Source organism: Hylobates moloch, unplaced genomic scaffold, assembly GCF_009828535.3.
Source record: "Hylobates moloch isolate HMO894 unplaced genomic scaffold, HMol_V3 SCAFFOLD_18, whole genome shotgun sequence".
In the NCBI taxonomy this organism is placed as follows: Eukaryota; Metazoa; Chordata; class Mammalia; order Primates; family Hylobatidae; genus Hylobates; species Hylobates moloch.
In genome coordinates this window covers 63,884,090-63,906,717 of record NW_026652293.1, presented here as the reverse complement: position 1 = coordinate 63,906,717, position 22,628 = coordinate 63,884,090, and the positions used below count along the sequence as shown (strand labels likewise).

Sequence of the window (22,628 nt, the reverse complement as noted above, 5' to 3'; positions counted from 1 at the left end):
TTTTAATTTTTACAGTTAAAGAAATAGAAAAACAATACATACCCATTCCTGCTGCTATGACTGGCACAGGCAAATCATAGTTGTATAGAAGAAAAGACAACATGAGGAAGTCAATGTAACTTCGATGACTAGGCAGCAGAACAACAGGATGCTCCTGGATGGCTCTTTGTAGCTTGAAAGTAAATGTTACATTTTGAATAATTTCAGTTGTCATGTTATCAAATCACATCTCAAATCAGAAAACAGAAGAATAAGTCTATGTATAGAGGGAATACCCATCCTCTTTTTCTGCCTTCCTACCATACACATAAACGATTTGCTCTGATAAGGTAAAAGTACTGTTTCTAGTTAAACAATTTCACATAATGCAAGAATATTAAAAATGTAAATTTTTATGGATCAGAATAATGATAACAGTGATGATCGCTAACATATATTAGTTGGGCACTATATTAGCCTCATTTTATACACAGTTATCTTACATGCTTTGTTTAATACCACATAATTAACAAGGTCTAAGCCTTAGCTTCCTTGTTCGTAAAATGGTCATGCATCCAATAAATGGTAGAGCTGTGAATGGAACCCAAGTCAGTCTGACTTAAAAAGCCAACTGTTAACCACTGTATTGAATTGGTTGGCTGTAGTAACAGAAAACAAAGCTTCTCTTGGAGAGATTTTAAAAAATCTACAAATTCATAGGACCAGGTGACAAGAATGGTATTTCTCTATGTGCTGGACTCACTGCCAGGGTGAATGGGTGTCATGTGGCTGGGAGGGATCACTTGAGTTTCCAAATATACTCCTCAGGCCATCAATCTCAAGATTCACTGGTATCCATGTGTTATCTGTTTTTTTGAAATCTAAATGTAACAGAGGCCAGGTAATCTGTGATCATCACTTAAGACACGGCTCACCAACACCCTTGGTCCCAAACACTGTTAACATTCTCTGACAGATTCAGGGTATAAGTCAGCAATCTCGAAAACAGTCAGGAGGAAGAAGAAATATTTGACAGGAAAGTAAATGACTGAATTAAAACAAAATATTAAAAAGCATGAGGAGGAACCCAGGTGAAGTTAGGAGCTTTCCTAGAAGGAAAAAAACACAAATAAGTAAAAATAATCTTCATAAGGAAAGCTCTTTATGAAATTAGAAAAGTCATCATTTGGCAATCATTAACATAATAATTAATTCAGGCAAAAATCATCAGTGGATGCAAAAATGAGCGAGGTAAAGTATGATGCAAAACAGGGTATTTAGCCATTTTCAAAGAGTCTTTTCACAAGATATTCATTAATTATAAACGGAAAAAATAATAACTTTATAGCAGAGAAATCTGGCAGTCATAACCATAACCAACTGACGGAAGTGAAACATCTCCAGTAATGAAACCAACAGGCACCATGCACTGCTGACACGATGCACTGAGAAGAATGCATCGCTTCCAGGGTGTTCCTAGCAAACGTACACAACCCAAGCCTAATACTGAGATAACATCACTCAAATTCAAACCATTTCACACTTCAAAATAATTAGCCTGTTCTTTAAAAAAAAAAAATTAGCGTGAAACACAAATACAAATACTAAGGAATTATTTTAGATTAAAAGAGTCTAATATGGAAGTGGATACAGAAGAAAGTTGAACACTTTCTAGGATTTCTAGTGCAACACCTGAGCTAGATTTTGTTTAGCTAGACAGGACATGACTGGGACAACTGGTGAAATGTGAGTCAGGTCTGTGTTACTAGTATTGGATCAATGTTAATTTCCTTATTTTGATACTTGTACCACAAGATAATGCCCTTAATTATAGGAAAAACACAGCAGAGTATTAGGAAAAGGATAAAGGAAATGCTGTAAGGGAATCTAGGTGAAGTATATACAGGAATTCTTTGTATTTCTTTTGTAACGTTACTGAATATCTGACATTAAGTTAGTCTATAAGTCTTACTTAAGTTAGTCTGAAGCCTATAGGTCTGCAGTTAAAAGGAAACAAAAAAACAGAAAACAACCTTCAGAGATGCACATCCTCTTCTGCCTAGACTGGAGGCCTGATGATTAGGCCCTAGGCTTTTGATTGACCAAGTGAGCTGTCCTTGAGTTGATTAAATTGTGAGGGGTTGAAAAAGAGACTGTTTCTTTTTGTTTGTTTGTTTAATTTTAAGATGAGACTTTTTTTTTTTTTTAAAACAATCAATACTCACTTTCTGAATACCTTCTTCATTTACACACACCTTCGAGAAAATTTGTTTAAATACTTTGCTCAGGGTGAAGGCAAAAAACCGAATGGCTCCAAGACGCAGTTTATGACTCATTTCATCTAAAATCTCACTAACTTCCTCTTGGAGGACATCCACAGATTGAAGGGATTCCTTGGAAAGCTAAAAGGAAAAGAAAAGCAGGAATAATTTCTAACAACAACAACAAAAAAGTCAGAAAGCTGGCCGGGCGCGGTGGCTCACGCTTGTAATCCCAGCACTTTGGGAGGCCGAGGCGGGCGGATCACGAGGTCAGGAGATCGAGACCACGGTGAAACCCCGTCTCTACTAAAAATACAAAAAAAAAAAATAGCCGGGCGTGGTGGCGGGCGCCTGTAGTCCCAGCTACTTGGAGGCTGAGGCAGGAGAATGGCGTGAACCCAGGAGGCGGAGCTTGCAGTGAGCTGAGATTGCGCCACTGCACTCCAGCCTGGGCGACAGAGCGAGACTCCATCTCAAAAAAAAAAAAAAAAAAAGTCAGAAAGCTTTACTCAAACCAGTATGACTAGTTCCAAATAGATTAATCTTCTATAACTCAAAGATAGTGTCTTCTTAATTTAAATTGACATAACTTCCCAACACAGTCATAGTAGATAAATGAGCCTATTTAAAGAAGTTTAAAGGCCAGAAATTAAAATAAAAATGGCTTTCTAGGATAGCATTTTAGAGGGAAGAAAACACTTCACCTTTCCATTTGGTTTGTTAGTAAGTTTACATCTAAACTCTCTAAAATAAGTGGCTGCCCATGGTCTAGTGTCCTAGCAAACAGTGGCTTCTTTCAGTGTATTGCTGCAGCGCTCCACCATATGGCTCAATGCTATTACAAGGTAATATACAAGATCACATTGAAATTACTGACTCAGACTACATCAGATCTATCAAGTCACAGGCACACAACGCCCCAAACTATCAAAGGATAATTAGTGAAATAAAGGATCTCACAATGGAACTTATTTTATTCACATGGCCCTCTAGCTCTTTTGTAAAGAAAACAAAATGTTTGCTGTGTGCTAGGACTGGCAAGGGCCTGGAGATGAGCAAGTCGGTTTCTATCCTTGAGGAAGCCCTGATTTGCCCATTTTCATTGTCCCCTAAACAAGCACGTTGAAATGAAGTCTGAAGGATAAGTAATCCTTATGCTTCCCAAAGGAGAGTGCTTTGCCTTAGGATGAGCTCAGAAGCTCAGAGGATGGGTGTTGGCACCCCAATTACATGTAGTGAAGAAGTATCTTATTCTTTTTTTTCATCGAGGTGAAATTCACACACTATAAAATTAATCTTTTTTTTTTTTTTTGAGATGGAGTTTTGCTCTTGCTGCCCAGGCTGGAGTACAATGGTGCGATCTCGGCTCACTGCAACCTCTGCTTCCCAGGTTCAAGCGATTCTCCTGCCTTAGCCTCCAGAGTAGCTGGGATTACAGGCATGTGCCACCATGCCCGGCTAATTTTGTATTTTTAGTAGAGATGGGGTTTCTCCATGTTGGTCAGGCTGGTCTTGAACTCCCGACCTCAGGTGATCCGCCCGCCTCAGCCTCTCTAATTGCTGGGATTACAGGCTGAGCCACCAAGCCTGGCCAAATTAATCATTTTAAAGTGAACAGTTCAGTGGTATTTTGTATGTTCACAAATGTTGTGCAACCACCATCTCTATCTTGCTGCATATCCTATCCTTTGGGGGGCTCAGTTCAACAGGGCTAACAGTGAGGAACTGGGATAACTCTTTCCTCTTACCTGTGTTCCTTTGTTTTACTCAGGTTACCTGAAACAGTGATTGTACCAAAAAAAAAAGTTTATAAATATAGTCAGAAGAGAACTCATACTGAATGGACTGAAGACTAAATGAACTGTTGGGGAACTAAAGGCAGTGGCCACAGAATAATGAGAAAGTTTGAATGAGAAGTAAAGGGAGGACATGAATTAAAGCAAAAAATGCTCTCCCCAGATGCAAAAGTCCTGGATCTGTTTTTTTTGTTTTTATTAATTAGCATTCCACATTCAAAAAATTGTGTTGGCTGGGCGCGGTGGCTCATGCCTGTAATCCCAGCATTTTGGGAGGCCGAGGCAGGTGGATCATGAGGTCAGGAGATCGAGACCATCCTGGCTAACATGGTGAAACCCCATCTCTACTAAAAAATAGAAAAAAAAAATTAGCCGGGTGTGGTGGTGGGCGCCTGTAGTCTCAGCTACTCGGGAGGCTGAGGCAGGAGAATGACGTGAACCTGGGAGGCGGAGCTCGCAGTGAGCCGAGATCGAGCCACTGCCTCCAGCCTGGGCGAGAGAGCGAGACTCTGTCTCAAACAAACAAACAAAAAATTGCATTAAATACATATAACATAAAATATACCATTTTAACCATTTTTAAGTATACAGCTCAGTGGTGTTAAAGCCTCGGACCTGTTTACAGACCAAATAGAAGAAGTCCCCTGGGAGAAAGGCTGAAGATAGAGGGAAGGTAGCAGATGCATGCCAAAGGTCTCAGAAGAGGCTGGACGGGATGGCTTCCAGATCACAGGGGTGTGGCTACCTGTGACCAGGAGAGCAGGCACCTTATCTCTGAGACTGGACTAAAAGGGACAGATGGAAGAAGGGATCCTGAAGCTGCAGAATGTGGATCTGTGTAACTCACCCACTCTCCCAGGAGCAGCCAGACACCTGGTTATAGGAACAGAGAAGGTGAGTTGGCAGATTCCAGGCTGCTTTTTTTCCTGGTCAGTCTGGAAGGAAAGATTGCAAAGGAGAATTAAGGATGTTGGTGAAACAGCTACTCAGATAATCCTAACAACAGCTGGATAGGAAGAAAGGGCAGAGGGCAGAACCAAGGGAAAATGGAGGAATCAAGGGACTGGTAAGAGGGATGAATTTCAGGAAACACAGCCATGAAAGGAAGTATAACTGTAAACCTATGGAAATAGTTCAAGCCAGAGATGGTACAGAGCCAAACAAGGGTAACGACAGGTGCCAAAGAGAAGGGCAGGGCAGGGTGATGTTCAGTTTTGTTTTGGGCAACAGAATGGGTGGTGGGGCCATACCTGAAATAGACACCACAGCTTAGGGATGGAAGGCAGTAGAGTACAGGGGCTAAGAATTAGTTAGCTATACAGATTCTGAGGTGTATGTGGGACATACAGATTAGATGTCCAGCAGAGAACTGGACAGTTGGAGATAAAAAGTCTGAACTCCAATAATCTAGGAACAGCTAGAGCTATTGACTGGATACCACCAAGCTATAGATGGAAAGTGAAATGATGAGAATGATGGATAAAATGGACCAGGGAGACAGCAGCAGGGAGGTAAGAAGTGTGAAGGTTCAACTCTGAGAAACACCTATGGGGCAGACAGAAGAACTTATGAAAGAGATCAATGAGGAACATCTAACAAGAGATGTCACAGAATAAAACCAGATGTCACAGAAGTCAAGGTAAGATGATCCTGAAGAAGAAAGTGTCTAACAATAAAAGACACAGCAAAAGACAACGTGGAGATGAAGGGGCCCCTTGGAGATCCATGGTAACCTTTACTAGATAAGCTTCAGCCATCTGGTAAAATTGGGACCTGAATGGAAAAGGAAGACACCACATGTAGCCCACTCTTCTGAGAAGCAGGAAAAGTAGGGAAAGAGGGAAACAAGGCAGAATACATGGCCAAGGGAGGACTTTTCCATAGGTGGAAAATCCTCGTGCCACCTTGAGCCAGTGGAAAGGGCTGACGGGTAGGAAAGACAAGACCCTTGGGAATTAGAACAAAACGAATAGATCAGGCTGGCTTGCTTAAAGGAAATGCTTTCTCCGTCACTGCAGCAGAGCAGAGGACAACCTGACTTCTTATTCTGTGCAATTAGGCTTTTCATTTGCCCAGCAGATACACCTTCACAGAAACTTAATGTAAGACTTAACAGATGAGCAATAGTCTTATAACTAACTCCTTGCTTCATTTTTCTGACTCTTCAGTCTCTTCTCCACATTATAAACTTGAGACATCTCTTAAATGCAAAAGTAATCACATCTTTCCTTGGCTAAGACCCCTTCAATGGCTACTATTGTATTCTGTGAGATAAAGGCAGACTGAGTTAGAAACGTGGCAGCAGAGGTGGAAATACATAGACAGGAAGAGACATTTAAGAGAGAAAATTGGCTGGGTGCAGTGGCTCATGCCTGTGATCCCAGCACTTTGGGAGGCTGAGGCGGGCGGATCACGAGGACAGGAGATCGAGCCCATCCTGGCTAACAAGGTGAAACCCCGTCTCTACTAAAAATACAAAAAAATTAGCCGGGCGTGGTGGCGGTTGCCTGTAGTCCCAGCTACTCGGGAGGCCGAGGCAGGAGAATGGTGTGAACCCGGGAGGCGGAACTTGCAGTGAGCCGAGATTGCGCCACTGCACTCCAGCCTGGGCAACAGAGCGAGACTCCCTCTCAAAAAAAAAAAAAAAGAGAGAAAATTAGCAGTCTTAGTGACTGACAGCGTATGAAAGAAAAGCAAGAAGTTGAAGATGGCATCCAGATTTGTGGTGGTTTGGTCAACCAGTGCATGGAGGGTCCATTCCTGGAGACAGAGAAAACTGGGTGGGGGTAGGAGGTAATATATCTTAGACACCTGGCTAAGGGGTAGGGGTGGGAGGGGTAAAGAGTTTGACTTACACATCTTGAATTCGAGGTGCTTTGGAATTTCCAAGTGGATATTCTAGTAGACATATAAAAACAGATACATGAAACTCAAAAGAGATCTGGGGCTGAAGGAATAGATATTATTTATCTATGTTCTTATTATGTTCGTATTTATAATAGGGAGATGTCAGCATAAGGAAGGTACTTAAAATTCTGGCAATTAATAAAACTGCCCAGTGACTGGGTAGAATAAAACCAGAGGCTGGAATAAAATCCTGATGAATTCCATCATTTAAAGAGACAGGCAAAGGAAAAGCCCATAAAAGCAAGTGAGGAATGATTAAAAAGATATGGGGCTTAGGGTGATGGTATGGTGTCATGGGAAGAAAGGAGAAAGAGCAAGAGCCAACGACTATTACAGCTTTGAAACAGGTAGAATTTACCCATAAGGAGGTCATTTACAACCTCAGAAGGTGCCATGATAGTGGATGAGAAACTGGATTCCAGCAAGGTGAGTACTAAATGAAGGGTGAGGAGGTGTGATGGTAAGCATGGACAACATGGCCAATTCTGAGCCAGGTACAGTGTCTCACACCTGTAATCCCAGCACTTTAGGAGGCCAAGGCAGGAGGATCGCTTGAGGCCAGCAGTTCAAGCTCAGCCTGGGCAACATAGCGAGATCCTGTTCCCTACAAAATAATTTAAAAAAACAAAACAAAAAAAGCTGGGCATGGTGGCACATGTCTGTGGTCCAAGCTACTTAGGAGGCTGGGGCAGGAAGATTGCTTGAGCCCAGGAGTTCAAGGTTACAGTACACCACTGTACTCCAGCCTGGGTGACAGAGAGATCCTCTCTCTAAAGAATAAAACAAAACAAAAAACCCCCCATCAGTTTCTTAAAAGAGGAGGAGAGAGGTAGAGGTGCAGGAAGAAAGAGATAGGCAGTAACTAGAGAAGGCATGGGGTTAAAGGATGTAGGTCTATTTAAGCTGGGAGAGAAGTAAATATGCTAAATGCTGATGGGAAAAGAGCTAATAAAGAAGTAGTTGAAGAAATACGAAGGGATAGTCAGGAGAGCAAAGTTCCTGAGGATGAGGGAGAGGGTAGAATTTAGAACAAAGGAATAGGGTAGGTATTAAACTCAAACAGGAGAAGGGGTTCCTTCTATTTTAACAGGAGAAAATAATGAGTATTGGATGCAGGTAAATTGGTAGATCTGATCACAGGAAACTGAGAGAGCACTAATAATAGTTTAAATTTTCTTTGTGGTCGGGGGCAGTGGCTCGCACCTGTAATCCCAGTGCTTTGGGAGGCCAAGGTGGGCGGATTACCTGAGGTCAGGAGTTCAAGACCAGCCTGGCCAACATGGTGAGACCCCATCTCTACTGAAAATACAAAAAAATTAACCAGGCGCAGTGGTGGATGCCTGTAATCCCAGCTACTTGGGAGGCTGAGGCAGAAGAATTGTTTGAACCTGGGAGGTGGAGATTGCAGTGAACCGAGATTGTGCACTGCACTCCAATCTGGGAGACAGAGGGAGACTCTGTCTCAAAAAAAAAAAAAAATTTTTTTTTTGGCCAGACGCAGTGGCTCACACCTGTAATCCCAGCACTTTGGGAGGCCAAGGCGGGTGGATCACGAGGTCAGGAGATCAAGACCATCCTGAGTAACACGGTGAAACCCCGTCTCTACTAAAAATACAAAAAAAAAATTGGCTGGGCATGGTGGCGGATGCCTATAGTCCCAGCTACTAGGGAGGCTGAGGCAGGAGGATGGTGTGAACCCAGGAGGTGGAGCTTGCAGTGAGCCGAGATCGCGCCACTGCCTTCCAGCCTGGGTGACAGAGCGAGACTCCGTCTCAAAAAAAAAAAAATTTTTTTTTTCTTTGTGACACAGGAAGAAAAACCATCTGCTGAGAGTAAGAGGAGGAGGCAGGGTTGGAAGTTCAAGGAGAGTGGGGCTGCTAAAACTGTCATTTTGGAGAATGAAAAACAGTTCACTAGGGAAACAGAATTACTGGGGAATATGGAAGGCCCAGTTGTGCTGCCTAATTATGAATTTGTACGATTCCAATCTATCTTAGTTTATGTGATTTTTCTCAGCAGCACAGCCAAGTCAGAGAAACACTGGCCTGAATAAGATCTTTTAAACTGGTAACACTTAACCTGAGTGTGCATTAGAATTATTTGAGGAGCTTTAAAAAAAAAGCAGAAGAAAGGCTGGGCGTGGTGGCTCATGCCTGTAATCCAGCACTTTGGGAGGCCGAGGTGGGCAGATCACCTGAGGTCAGGAGTTCAAGACCAGCCTGGCCAACATGGTGAAACCCTGTCTCTACTAAAAATACAAAAATTAGCCGGGTGTGGTGGCAGGCGCCTGTAATCTCAGCTACTCAGGAGAGAGAGAGATGCCTGGGTCCTATCCCAGACCAGTTAAATCAGAATCTCTGTAGATGGGACCATGGCCTCATTTTTAAAAACTTGCAACAAATCTTGATTGAATGTCTACTATGTGTTAGGCACTGGGAATATGGCAGTGAAAAAAGAGACAGGAATTCTTGCCTTCATGGAGTTTGGCTCCTAGCAGATAATAATAGTAACTTTTGCAAAAGTTCTCCAAGTGCTTCTATAAGGAAGAACTGCTGTTGTTAGCATCTAATTAATGAGGAAACTTGACTTCATTTATGAAATAGGCCCAACCTGATAAAACTGATAGCTTCTCCAGGATATGAAAGGCCAATAAAAACAAAGGATTAGGAGCACAGCTCATATGTCCAAATCAAGAAAACGGAGAGCAGAGATAAAAATGTTCCCAAGGCCACAAACCTGAACAAACTCCAGTTAAAAGTTAAAAAAGCAAGATCTCTACAGGTCAGCCTTAGAGCATGAGAGGCAAATTTAAAGCTTGACAACTGTCTTTCTTCTTCACTAATTAGAAACCAGAGCAGATTCCAAGAGGTCAGAGAGGAAGTTGCAGAACAAATATGGTATAACTCGAAGTCTGGAGCAATACTCCTAAAGACAAGACTGAAGACATCTCTAGTAAAAACTGGAGGTAGGCTGGGTGTGGTGGCTCACACCTGTAATCCCAGCACTTTGGGAGGCCGAGGCAAGCAGATCACAAGATCAGGAGATCAAGACCATCCTGGCTAACATGGTGAAACCCGTCTCTACTAAAAAATACAAAAAATTAGCTGGGCGTGGTGGCTGGCACCTGTAGTCCCAGCTACTTGGGAGGCTGAGGCAGGAGAATGGTGTGAACCCAGGAGGCGGAGCTTGCAGTGAGCCGAGATCGCGCCACTGCATTCCAGCTCGGGCAACAGAGTAAGACTCCGTCTCAAAAAAAACAAAACAAAATAAAAAAAAAAACTGGAGGTAACAGGCAAAGTCAGGGAGAGGCCTTAAACATGAACGGAGTCAGTTCTGTCTACGGGGAAGATGAGAGTGAGCCACAATCTACATGAATAAAGAGGCAGCGCCAAATGTTAACATTTGGTAACCAACATCAAGCAAGAATACTGCAATTCTGAATGAGTTCACCCTCCTTACAAAAACACACTAGTTGCATGCATGCTTGTTTTCCTTTAAGACATTTACAGAGGACCAAAAGAAAAAAAAAAGGAGACCGCACAGTCCTTAGAGGAATTTCTTAGGAACATTTTCTCTTCTGACCAGGAAAAAAATGAGGGCATGGAGCAATAGGAGACTGCTGCTAGCAAAAATGAGGCCAGTCATTCCATGCCACACTCCCAAAGCTATGAAGAGGATCTGGGTGGGACCAAGCCCCAGGCCAGCAATGGCTGCAATGCATCCATTTATCCACCTGTGGGCCTATGACCATACAAGCACCTAGGTGATATGACGTGGAGGGCTAGCGATCAGGAAGCTCCTGCCCACCAAATACCTTCCTTTTGATGTCTTCAAATCACACAGCTATAACAGAACTTAAGCTTCCCTCCCAAACTGGTTCCCTCTTAAGTTCCCTATTTCAGTGAATGGCTTTATCATCCTTGATTCTTTCTTTTCCTTCCATTCCTACACCCAACTGGTCATAAATGAAGTAGACCCCACCTCTCAAATCCCTTAAATCTGTCCATTTCTCTGTTTCTACAACCACTCCCTAGTCTAGGCAACTATGACTGCACAAAGGGATTATTCCAAGAGCATTACAAGCAGACTTCCTGTCTAGTTTTAGCAGAATGGTTTTTCTAAAATATTAGCTGATTGTGTCACACTGTATCTTGAAACCTTTCAACATCTTTGCACTGTACTAGGATAAAATACAATCGAACGTGGTTTACAAAGTCCTTCACAACATGACCCTCTTACCTCTCTAGGCTTATTTCTTATTATCATCCCTTCTTTGCCCTTTGGTCTAGTCATACTGAACTAGTTTCAGTACAGTGAAAGTAAACTTTTTGCAAAAGTTCTACAGGTGATTCTAAGGGGAAGCCAGTGTTGAGAACCACTGTTGTTAGCATCTAATTGATGAGGAAACTTGAATGCACTTAATGGAATAGGCTCAACCTATCTCCTACCAGAGAAAACTGATAGCTTCTCCAAGAGAAAAGTACAAGTCTTTTCATGGCTTCGGTCCTTAAAATAAGCCAGTGGCTCCCAAACTTTGCTATACTTTGGAATCACCTGGGCTTCTATAAAAACTACTGATATTCCCTTCCCTGACATGTTTATTTAATTGGCATGGGGATGATATGGGGATTTTGAAAAGCTCCCTGGGTAATGCTAATGTGGAGGTTTGAAAACCACGGGAATAAGTTATTTGTTTGGCTTGAATACTCTTTCCCCACTTCACCTGCAAAATCTCTAATTACCTTTTAGGCCTCATTAAAAAAGTCACTTCCTTGACTGCCTACACCAAATGAGTTGCCCCTATAATTAATTAGCATCCCTGCACACTGGGCTCCCACTAGCATGTCTCGCATCGTATTTCATTTATGCCCAGACGACATATTTCACTTATGCTCAACTCGCTCACTGTCAGACCTCTAGTCTAGTGTCTAGCAAAAGGCTAACACACACGGATACAGTAAGTATTTGATAAATGTGATGAATACAGCTCAGCCTAAAAGGATATATTAAAGATAGCAAAATAAGTTATAGAATCAAGAACTTGTTGACAATGAACAAATCTGGCCATGGTTGAGGAGGGAATCACTTACCTGTTTAATGACATAATGAATCTCCTCAGAATTGAGAACACTACATTTAATATCAATTGGTTTACACGGAGTAATTCCCTTATAGACAAGAGGTGTGTAGCATTTCATTGCAAATTTCAAGTCACTGACATGCCTCCTCTCTTCTAAAATATCTTCAAACTCATCCCACTTTTTTAGCTCCTTCTGTGGATAAGGAAAGAAAGTAATGAGCACATACTGTAAAATAAATCAGGACAGATTAAAGACTACATTGGTAAGGTTTCATCTTTGACAAAATTTTACTCTATGACATATGAACAGGAGCAGAGTGTTCTGATGTTAGATTTTCATATAGTAAGAAAAAGAGATGTAAAGAAAATTAGGATCAATAAATTGATACTGAGTTATCATAATATTTTATTATATTTCTGATTGCTATCATTGCCAGTATCTCTTTGGGAAATTTAATGAAGACAGCAAAGATGAGACATTAAGCCCTAGAGTAATCTGATCAACTTTACATGGTTTCATCTGCCACACTGACAAACTTGTTTCGTTTGCCTCTACTTAGCTTTAAAAATTACATTAAAACATACATTTGAAACCCAAATTATATAAAATAAAACAAAACCATATGGGTGCAAACAAAAGGAAAAATCATTCAAGAAACAAGCGCTCCAATAAAAGGTACTATTGAGCAGTATACTGCTGTGATAACTTTCTTTTCTTTAAGACAAGAGCTCATTCTCTTGCTCAGGATGGAGTACAGTGACACTTTTATATAGCTCACTACAGCCTTGAACTCCTAAAGCAATCCTCCCTCTTGCCTCAGCCTCTCGAGTAGCTAGGATTACAAATGCATACCACCAAGCCCAGCTAATTCTTAATTTTTTTTGTAGAGACAGAGAGTCTTGGCTGGGTGTGGTGGCTCATGCCTGTAATTCCAGCACTTTGGGAGGCTAATCTCAATCCTCTGCACTTCAAACAGGATTGCTTGAAGCTAGGCATTCAAGGCCAGCCTGGGCAACATAGCAAGACCCCATCTCTATAAAATAAAATATAATAATAATAATAATAATAATAATAATAAAGAGGTACAGTCTTGCTCTGTTGCCCAGGCTGGTCTCAAACTCCTGGCTCAAGCAATCCTCCCGCCTCCGCCTCCCAAAGTGCTGGGATTACAGGTGTGAGCTATTGTGCCTGGCCTGTGACAAATTTTTTATTTCTTATTCGGCCCCTGCCATTCAGCTTCTATCCAACCAGCCCCTGAAACTGTCTTTACAAGTCTACCAATGACTTCTGAATTGTTAATTTTTTAAAAAGTACTTTTCTGATTACAAAAGCGGTAGTAATGATAATAATTATAGCTAACCATGTATAATTGCTTACAAAGAGTCAGGACACTTGTCATATGTGCTGACACTAAAGTGTTAGGTGCATTCTAAATGCTTTAGAGGCTTAGGCACCACTCTTCTATGAAAGCTCTCCCAGAGTCCCGGATGGAATCATTCATATTTTCCCTGTCACTTCTTTTCCTACTATCTGCATCTATTATGGTATGTATCCCACAACACTGTAATTGTTTGCATGTCTGTCTCCCTGCTAAAATGAAATCATCTCGAATATAGGAAAGTTCATTTCCTCTTTGTATTTCCAACATCTGGTTGTATGTGGAATATAGCAAAATTGGTCAATAACTGAACTCAATAACTGAAAGACGAAATGTTGAGGTAATAGAAGAAAATACAGAATGTTAACTGAGACCACAATTTGGCATAAGAATATAAGTGGAAGCAAATAGCATTTATGAGGAGTTTATAAAAGGGTGGCAGGTGAAACATGCAAACATGAACATTTTTATGTCCATATATAGAGAGACTATATGAAGGAAAGGTCTTTTCACTGTTGGAGTTCTCATGTAAAGTTGCAATCCTTGTAATAAATACTCTTGCTTATAAGGCTGGAAAACCTTCTCAAATCCCACATTTCTCATTAATAAATATATAGTTGTATCAGTTTGAGCTCTATAGACTGCAGCCAACTACCATTATATAATTTTAGGGCTTAAAAACAAGAACTTCCCATTTAGTGGTCCTGGGAGTCGAAGGAGAAAAGGATCAGAATCAGCTGGGGATATATGTATACACATATACAGTCATGCACTGCTTAACAACAGAGACATTCTCTGAGAAATGCATTGGTAGCCAATTTCATCACTGTGCAAACATCACAGTGTGTTTACACAAACTCAGATGGTAGGGCCTACTACATACCTAGGCTATATATATTATAGTGGTTAGCCTATTGCTCCTAGGCTACAAACCTGTACAGCATATTACTGTACTGAATGCTATAAGCGATTGTAACACAATGGTACGTATTTACACATATAAACACAAAAAGGATGCAGCAAAAATACAATATTATAATCTTATGGGACCACCATCATATATTGACTAAAACATTGTTATGCATCATATGACTCTGTGTGTGTTTGTGTGTGTGTGTTTATATGTATACGTAGTTGACCCTTAAACAACACACATTTGAACTGCACAGGTCTACTTACACGAGGATTTTTAAATTTAAGGTTTTTTTTCTTTCAATAGAGACGGGGGTCTCGCTATGTTGCCCAAGCTGGTCTCAAACTCCTGAGCTCAAATTATCTTCCCACCTCGGCCTCCCAGAGCGCTGGATTACAGGTGTGAACCACCACGCCTGGCCTATATGAGGATTTTCTGCTTCTGCCACTCCTGAGAGGGCAAATCCAACCTCTCCTCTTCCTCCTCCTCCTCAGCCTACTCAATGTGAAGTGACGAGGATGAAGTGGATTAATGACAATCCACTGCCACTTGATGAATAGTAAATATATTTTCTCTTTCTTATGATTTTCTTAGTAACATTTTCTTTTCTCTAGCATACTTTATTAAGAATACAGTACATAATACACATAACATATAAAATAAGCCTTAATGAATTGCTTATGTTATCAGCTAGGTCAACAGTAGGTTACTACTAATGAAATTTTTGGAGAGTCAAAAGTTATTTGTGGGCCGGGCGCGGTGGCTCACGCTTGTAATCCCAGCACTTTGGGAGGCCGAGGCGGGCGGATCATGAGGTCAGGAGATCGAGACCACGGTGAAACCCCGTCTCTACTAAAAATACAAAAAAATTAGCCAGGCGTAGTGGCGGGCGCCTGTAGTCCCAGCTACTCGGAGAGGCTGAGGCAGGAGAATGGCGTGAACCCGGGAGGCGGAGCTTGCAGTGAGCCGAGACTGCGCCACTGCACTCCAGCCTGGGCGACAGAGCAAGACTCCGTCTCAAAAAAAAAAAAAAAAAAAAAAAAAAAAAGTTATTTGTGAATTTTCGACTGTGCAGAGGGTTGGTGCCCCTAACTCCCATGTTGTTCAAAGGTCAACTGTACATATATAAACATAGACATGTATGGGAGCGAGGGAGTCTTCAGGATAAGAACCCCTAAGGGAAACTAGCAGGCATGTATACTTTGAAAAAGCTTGCCAAATATGATCATCTACAATCCTTCTGTGTTTCTGTTACTTGCAAGGTGGACTTACATCAAGTCCACCTGTCTTAGCATATGACCCCAGGCTCTTCATGACCCCCACCTCCTGCCTCATGACCATTCCTCTTAATCCAATAGTCCAGCTATGCCAAGACCTGCAGTTCCCTAAACAAACTATGTGTTCCCAGATCTCTGTTCAAGTTGCACCCTCTACAGAATAGCATTCATTCTCAAATATTTGAATGCCTATGTGCTTGACACTGTGGTATGTGCTGAGGATACAGTGGTGATCAAGAGAGAGACAGTCTCTTTTATGAAGAACAAGGTGGATGGTGGTACTAGTTATTGAGAGGGGCATTTACAAATGCTCCTTCCGCACTGTTCACCTGGGAAATACTTAGCCATGAACCAGAGCTTGTGTTTACCTCTTCTGTGTCCCATATTCTGGTTCTCCCCTTTACCTAGATTGGATAGGTCATCCTTTCCTTTCAGTCTTTACTGAACCCTCAATAATTGGATTTTCAAGATGGTCTCTAAAACACTTCATTAAACTTGTATTTAGTGTCTCCCTTACAAGACTGTGAACTTTTTTTTTTTTTTTTTGAGACGGAGTCTCGCTCTCTTGCCCAGGCTGGAGTGCAGTGGTGCAATCTCGGCTCACTGCAAGCTCCGCCTCCCGGGTTCACGCCATTCTCCTGCCTCAGCCTCTCCGAGTAGCTGGGACTACAGGTACCCGCCACCACACCCGGCTAATTTTTTGTATTTTTAGTAGAGACGGGGTTTCACCGTGGTCTCAATCTCCTGACCTCGCAATCCGCCCGCCTCGGCCTCCCAAAGTGCTGGGATTACAAGCCTGAGCCACCACGCCCAGCCGACTGTGAACTTCTTATCTGGTAGATAAGGTGTCCTATATATTTCTGTACTCCCAGTTTCTAGTAGGAACTCAAGCCACTGTAGAATGAAAAAATAAATTACAGAATGAAGTCACTTTTTGAACGCTGTCGATGATGGCTCTTCAGTATTCATAGTATAAGGCTCAAATCTCCCCATTCTGGCCCTTACCCAATGTCGACTCAAGCGGGGTTTTTTTTTTTTTTTTTTTTGAGATGGAGTCTCTCTCTGTCACCCAGGCTGGAGTGCAGTGGCACAGTCTCGGCTCACTGCAAGCTCCACCTCCCGGGTTCATGCCATTCTCCTGCCTCAGCCTCCCGAGCAGCTGGAACTAGAGGTGCCCGCCACCATGCCCGGCTAATTTTTTGTATTTTTAGTAGAGACGAGGTTTCACCATGTTAGCCAGGATGGTCTCGATCTCCTGACCTCGTGATCCACCTGCCTAGGCCTCCCAAAGTGTGGGGATTACAGGAGTGAGCCATCGCGCCCAGCCGAATCCAGTAGTTTTTAACTCAGGCTGCACATTAAAATAACCTGGGGGCACTTCAAAATAAATACTGATATTCAGGTTCCACCTCTAGAGATTTCTGATTAATTTGGTCTGTGAGTGTTGCTTAGCTGTCAGAATTCTTTTTAAAAATACTCCAAGTGATTCCTATGTGCAGCTAGGGTTGAGTGTTCCTGCTCATTATTGGCCTTCCCTATACCATGCTTGAGAAGTTTTTACTATCATTAAGTAAGCAAATTTACATGGCTACTCACTCAGGAACATAACACAAAGAAGAACCTAAGTAAGCCTTAGGGGAACTCTCTCTCCCCCATCTTACTTAGTAGAGCAGGCCTCTCCCTATTGCTAGTGAAATAGGCCTTTCTTATACCTCTCTTTTAACCGCTTTGGAGTATCCATTCATTCAACAGATAGTGACTGAGAGCTCACAGTGTACCAGGCACTGTTTTATAGGCTGTGAATACAGCATGAACAAGGCAGGCAGGGACTGCACTGAGAGCCTACATGTCCTTATGGAAAGACAGACAACAAATAAACAAGGTAAATTCATTTAGTGATACCACCAGTAGTATGTTGGTCAATGTTTAACCATTTAACGCTTGATATGGGAGAGCTCTGAGTTATAGCATTTGTCAGTTTTTGTGGGATATACGCTCCCACCAGGGCAGATTTAAAGCTACCAATCTGACCCCAGCAAACGCAAAGCTGGGGAGAAATGAGCAGTAGCACACAGTTATACAGGATCTCCACCTTCCAGCACGATAGACAAATAATCTCAAGAGCACAGGTAATAGTATAATAATGAGAAAATGCTAAGTTTTCAGTATTATTACCTTTTTTAAAAACAGGATTTAATCATAAATTTATATAATTTAATATTTAATTTTTTTTTTTGAGACAGAGTTTCACTCTTGTTGCCCAGGCTGGAGTGCAATGGCACAATCTCAGCTCACTGCAACCTCCGCCTCCCAGGTTCAAGCGATTCTCCTGCCTCAGCCTCCCGAGTAGCTGGGATTACAGGCATGCGCCACCATGCCCAGCTAATTTTGTGTCTTTAGTAGAGACGGGGTTTCTCCATGTTGGTCAGGCTGGTCGCGAACTCCCGACCTCAGGTGATCTGCCCGCTTCAGCCTCCCAAAGTGCTGGGATTACAGGCATGAGCCACAGTGCCTGGCTATTTAATTTTTAATAATGGCTGTGTTTTAAGAATGGGCTCACAAACTTCATGAAAATTTAACAATCAGCTCTTGCAAGCCAATAGAAGACTGCTGTAGCACACCACTGGAAAGAGAATATAAGGAAAATAAAGCTGGGGTCAGGGGATGGTGGCTCACCCTATAATCCCAGTGATTCGGGAGGCCAAGGCAAGAGGGTCAATCGCTTGAGACCAGAAGTTTGAGACCAGGTTGGCAACATAGTGAGGCCCTGTCTCTATACAAAATAAAAAAAAATCAGTCAGGCGTGGTGGTATGCGCCTACAGTCCTAGCTACTAGGAGGTTAAGGAGGGAGGATCACTTGAGCTTAAGAGTTGGAGGTCACAGTGAGCTATGATTGTGCCACTGCACTCCACCCTAGGTGACAGAGCGAGATCCTGGCTCTAAAAATAATTAACTAGAAAGCCAAAAATTAAAAAAAAAAAAAAGAAAAAGAAAATTAGGCAACTAATGAGGAAAATGAGGAATAGTGATTGGAGAGCTGTTTTAGATCCAATGGTTGTGGAAGGCCTCTCTGAGGAAGTGATATTTGAGTTGGGACCTCAATAATACAGAGCCAGCAATAAAACTTCAGAGAAGACATAGCATGCCACATAGAAGGGACTATGAGCATTCAAGGGAAGAGCATGTTTACTGTCTGAGAAACAGAAGGCCAGGGTGGCTAAAGCCCAGTGAACAAGAAGATTAGCAAAGTCAGAGCAATAGCAGTTAAGAGATCATGTACAGTCTTGTGGGACACTGTAAGGCATCTGGATCTTTCACTTGGATTTTAACAGGAAGTCATCATCTGGATTATGGCACACCAGTGGTTACCCATCCTGTCTTCTTTTCATTCTAGGGTCTCACTGAATGATTTCAGGTTCACTGATGGCTACAGATACAACCTACTTGCTGAAAAATCTATACATTTAGGCCAGATTCCCTCTCTTGCTCTGGCATCATATTTCTAACTCTACTTGGATCTCTTCCAAACACCATGGAATGTATCTGGCCCATAACATGATAATCCACAAGTTAAAAATCATTATATTTCTCTCTTACATCACAAACTGAACATACCCCAAACTGAATTCTATTACCCTGACCAAACCTGCTCCTCTCCCCATATTTCTTATCAATGAAAGGCATCATCATCTGCCCAGTTGCCAAATCATAGAAACCCAACGGTGAACTTCAGATTATGCTATTTTCCTTAGCCACCACATTCAAATGGTTCCAAAGGCTGATAATTTACTGTCCTAAATATCACACAAATTCATCAATTTCCCTTCTTCCCGGGCTCACTGTTACTGCTTCATTACTTCTCTGGATTACTGCAATAGCATTCTAACTGATCTCCACTTTTATGCATCAGATTCCCTCCCCAGCCTGATTCTCTTCCTACAGTCTCTACTTAGGCAAAACAGGTTACCTATACAGATAATCACACCAGAAACCTATAGTCTTCTCAGACTTTCAAAAATATAAATGTACTTTCAAAGGCCAAGGCAGGTGGATCACTTGAGACCAGGAGTTTGACACCAGCCTGGCCAACATGGTGAAACTCCGACTCTACTAAAAATACAAAAATTAGCTGGGTGTGGTGGCAGGCAACTGTAAGCCCAGCTACTTGGGATGCTGAGACAGGAGAATCCCTTGAACCCTGGAGATGGATGGAGGTTGCAGTGAGCCAAGATCGTGCCATTACACTCCAGCCTGGGTGAGAGTGAGACACCATGTCAAAAAAAAAAAAATACATATACACATATATATTTTTATATATACATATATGTGTATACACACACACATATATGTAACATTAAGATCTCCCATAAAGTTAAGATTTTATCCCTAAGGATATGTAAACACGACACATATAATTTCTTTAGGAAATATCTGCCTACTTCCTTACTTTGTTTCTCATGTCTCCTTTCTTTCACACAAATCTAACTAACTAATTCTAACCCCAAATATGCAAGGGAGTAGTTTTTTTACATCAATGTCTAGGACAGTTTTCCTCTCCCTCATCTGCCATTCACAGCTCAAAAACTCAGCTCAGGCCATGGGCAGTGGCACACGCCTGTAATTCCAGCACTTTGGGAGGTGAGTAGATCACCTGAGGTCAGGAGTTCAAGACCAGCCTGACCAACACGGTGAGACCTTGTCTTTACTAAAAATACAAACATTAGCAGGGTGTGGTGGCGTGTGCCTAAAATCCCAGCTACTCGGGAGGCTGAGGCAGGAGAATTGCTTGAGCCCCGGAGATGGAGGTTGCAGTGAACCAAGATCGAGCCACTGTTCTCCAGCCTGGCAACACAGCAAGGCTGTCTCCAAAACAAAACAAAACAAAAAAAAAAAAAAAAAGAAAAAAGGAAGATCAGCTCAGATATCACCTTTTCTTAGAAACCTTCTCCAAGTTCCCAAACTGGTCCGGTGCCCCTTCTTGTCTCTCCCACAACACGCTGTGCGTGCTTCAATCATTGCCCTTATCATACTTAACTGTAATTATTTTATTTTTATGACTTTTTGTGCCCTTAAAGGCAGAGCCTGGATCTGTAACTTCTATATCTTAGAAACTGAGAATAATGAGTAGGATACTGTATACATTCCTAATGTTTGCTGCAATCAGCAGTATCTTCTATGCTTCTAAAGTGCTACTTTTAGATCAGAGTATTACACAATAACAGTGTAGCTAGGGAAATAAAAACAGCCTGAAGTACTAAGAAAAAGTAAGGTTACCATGGAAGTAAAGGTTATCCAGTCACAAAACAGTAGTGAGAACTACCAGTAAAGAGAGGGTTGCTGTCCAGCATCAGAACTACAGAATGCTCAGATACGACTGCCATAGTTTTTCACATGAAAAAGTGGACTCAAGTCTCATTAAAGAATCGTTGGTAAAGGGGAAGTAAAAAACAAAAAAAAAACAAAAAAAACCAAAAAAAACCCAAAACCAACTCCTTCCTTTAATGTACAAAGGGAAAATTCCAGCCAATTCACAAACCAGTTGGGAGCTTAAAAAGCTACATGTTAAAAGCTGGATCTGCACAGCAACCCTCTTCCCTTCGTGCCTGCTCTGGAGTAGCAGAGTCAGAAAACAAAGTTGGTATCCACCACAGAACTGTGGGGATGATAAGATCAATGAAGAGATAGATTTAAATAATAAGCCTTATAGGCAGTTAGCAATCAGAAACCGAAAGGTCTTGATAGAGAGGGAACAGAAGTTTCTCCATGTTCCAAAGAATATTGGTGTCTCAATTTGAAGGAACCCATATTCTCTTTCGAAACTGGGGTGATTATCTTGCTCTGTTGTGTTATCCCTGTTTAGACCTTTCTGCACAAATGAACACTACATTTAAGCCAAAATTGGACACTAATCACCAGGATATGCTAATATGCTTTTAAAATGAATTCTTTCATTTCCTCCTAAAGTAGCTAAAAACTCATTTAGTGGTTAAAAACAACAAGAAACAAACAAAAACCAAACCAGCCGCCCCAGGACTGTGCAATCCTGAAGGCTATAAAGCTCCCATCTCATAATTTCTTCATGAAAATCGTGGGTGACCAACATCTGCCAGCAAAAAAGACCCGTTAAAACCAAAAGAGGAAGAGGGGGTTGGAGGAAAAAAAAGCAAGCGGGAGAGAAGCTGGGCGGCGCTGGCTGTCCTCCAAAATGATTTGTGGAAAAGGTACAATAATGACTGGAAGACAAGAACAGGCAATAAAAATGTCTAGAAGTTCTAAATTTTCCTAAAGTGTTTAAAACTCTATTCCCACATACAAGCCAAGTGCTTTATTCCCAGGACTATAACAGCAGCACAGGGCGGGGTGCGGAGCCACAGGCTATCTTAGGGCGGGCCAGACCCGCAGGTTTCTCAGGTTTGCCCAAAAGGTAGCTCGACACGCCCTCGCTAGAGATGGGGAGACTCCAATTTCTCATCCCTCATTCTCGTGTCCAGTAGCTTTCTGAAGGCCCAGGGCCTGATAGAGAGAAAGAGAAGGAACAAGTGGAAAGGAACCAAAGGAACCATAATCCGTAGAAACTTCCAAAAGCATACACACACAGACACAGAGCGATACACTGTTGTCCTGGAAACCAATCCAACCAACTACCCCCTCCTTGGGAGCCTAGGGGCCAGCTCTTCTGGGCAAGGGTCGTGGGCCGGAGGAATAAGGACTGGGAGAAAGGAGTACTATCTTGCGCGGCTCCGCTCTAGGCCTTTTTTCCCTGGGCGCCTACCGAGTAGAGGAGCACGACAGCGCTGGGACTGGTTGGGCCAACGGAGAAATAAGAGTTAGATGAACTAGAAGACTCCATGGTGCGGCTGCCTTCCCGGGCGGGGTCTGGGATTCTTTGCTAAGCAGTGGTGGTGCTGCTGCTGGGGGCGGTTCTTTCGCTCAGCACGGCCCTACTTCGCCTAGGGCGGCGGCACCCTCTGCAGCCGCTACACTGGATCCCGGGCGCCGCCATCTTAGCCAGGACGGAAGCCGCGCAGGGCTCTG

The 22,628-nt window shown here is 42.3% G+C and overlaps 1 protein-coding gene across 2 annotated transcripts in view; it reads right to left on the bottom strand.

Moving 5' to 3' along the window:
* The window catches only part of GNPAT (glyceronephosphate O-acyltransferase), a 37,640-nt gene extending 15,030 nt beyond the window's left edge, over positions 1 to 22,610 (bottom strand). Inside the window, exons 1-4 of one of the 2 annotated variants that reach the window (XM_032136230.2) lie at positions 22,366 to 22,610; positions 12,034 to 12,216; positions 2,205 to 2,381; positions 43 to 172 (exon numbers count right to left, since the gene is read on the bottom strand). In XM_032136230.2, coding sequence (XP_031992121.1) covers positions 43 to 172; positions 2,205 to 2,381; positions 12,034 to 12,216; positions 22,366 to 22,443 — 568 coding nt within the window. In that variant the 5' untranslated portion in view covers positions 22,444 to 22,610. Of the gene's footprint in view, positions 1 to 42; positions 173 to 2,204; positions 2,382 to 4,883; positions 4,902 to 12,033; positions 12,217 to 22,365 lie in introns of those variants that run through there. The other variant, XM_058430636.1, reaches the window with a different exon arrangement.
* Between the last annotated feature and the right edge of the window lie 18 nt (positions 22,611 to 22,628).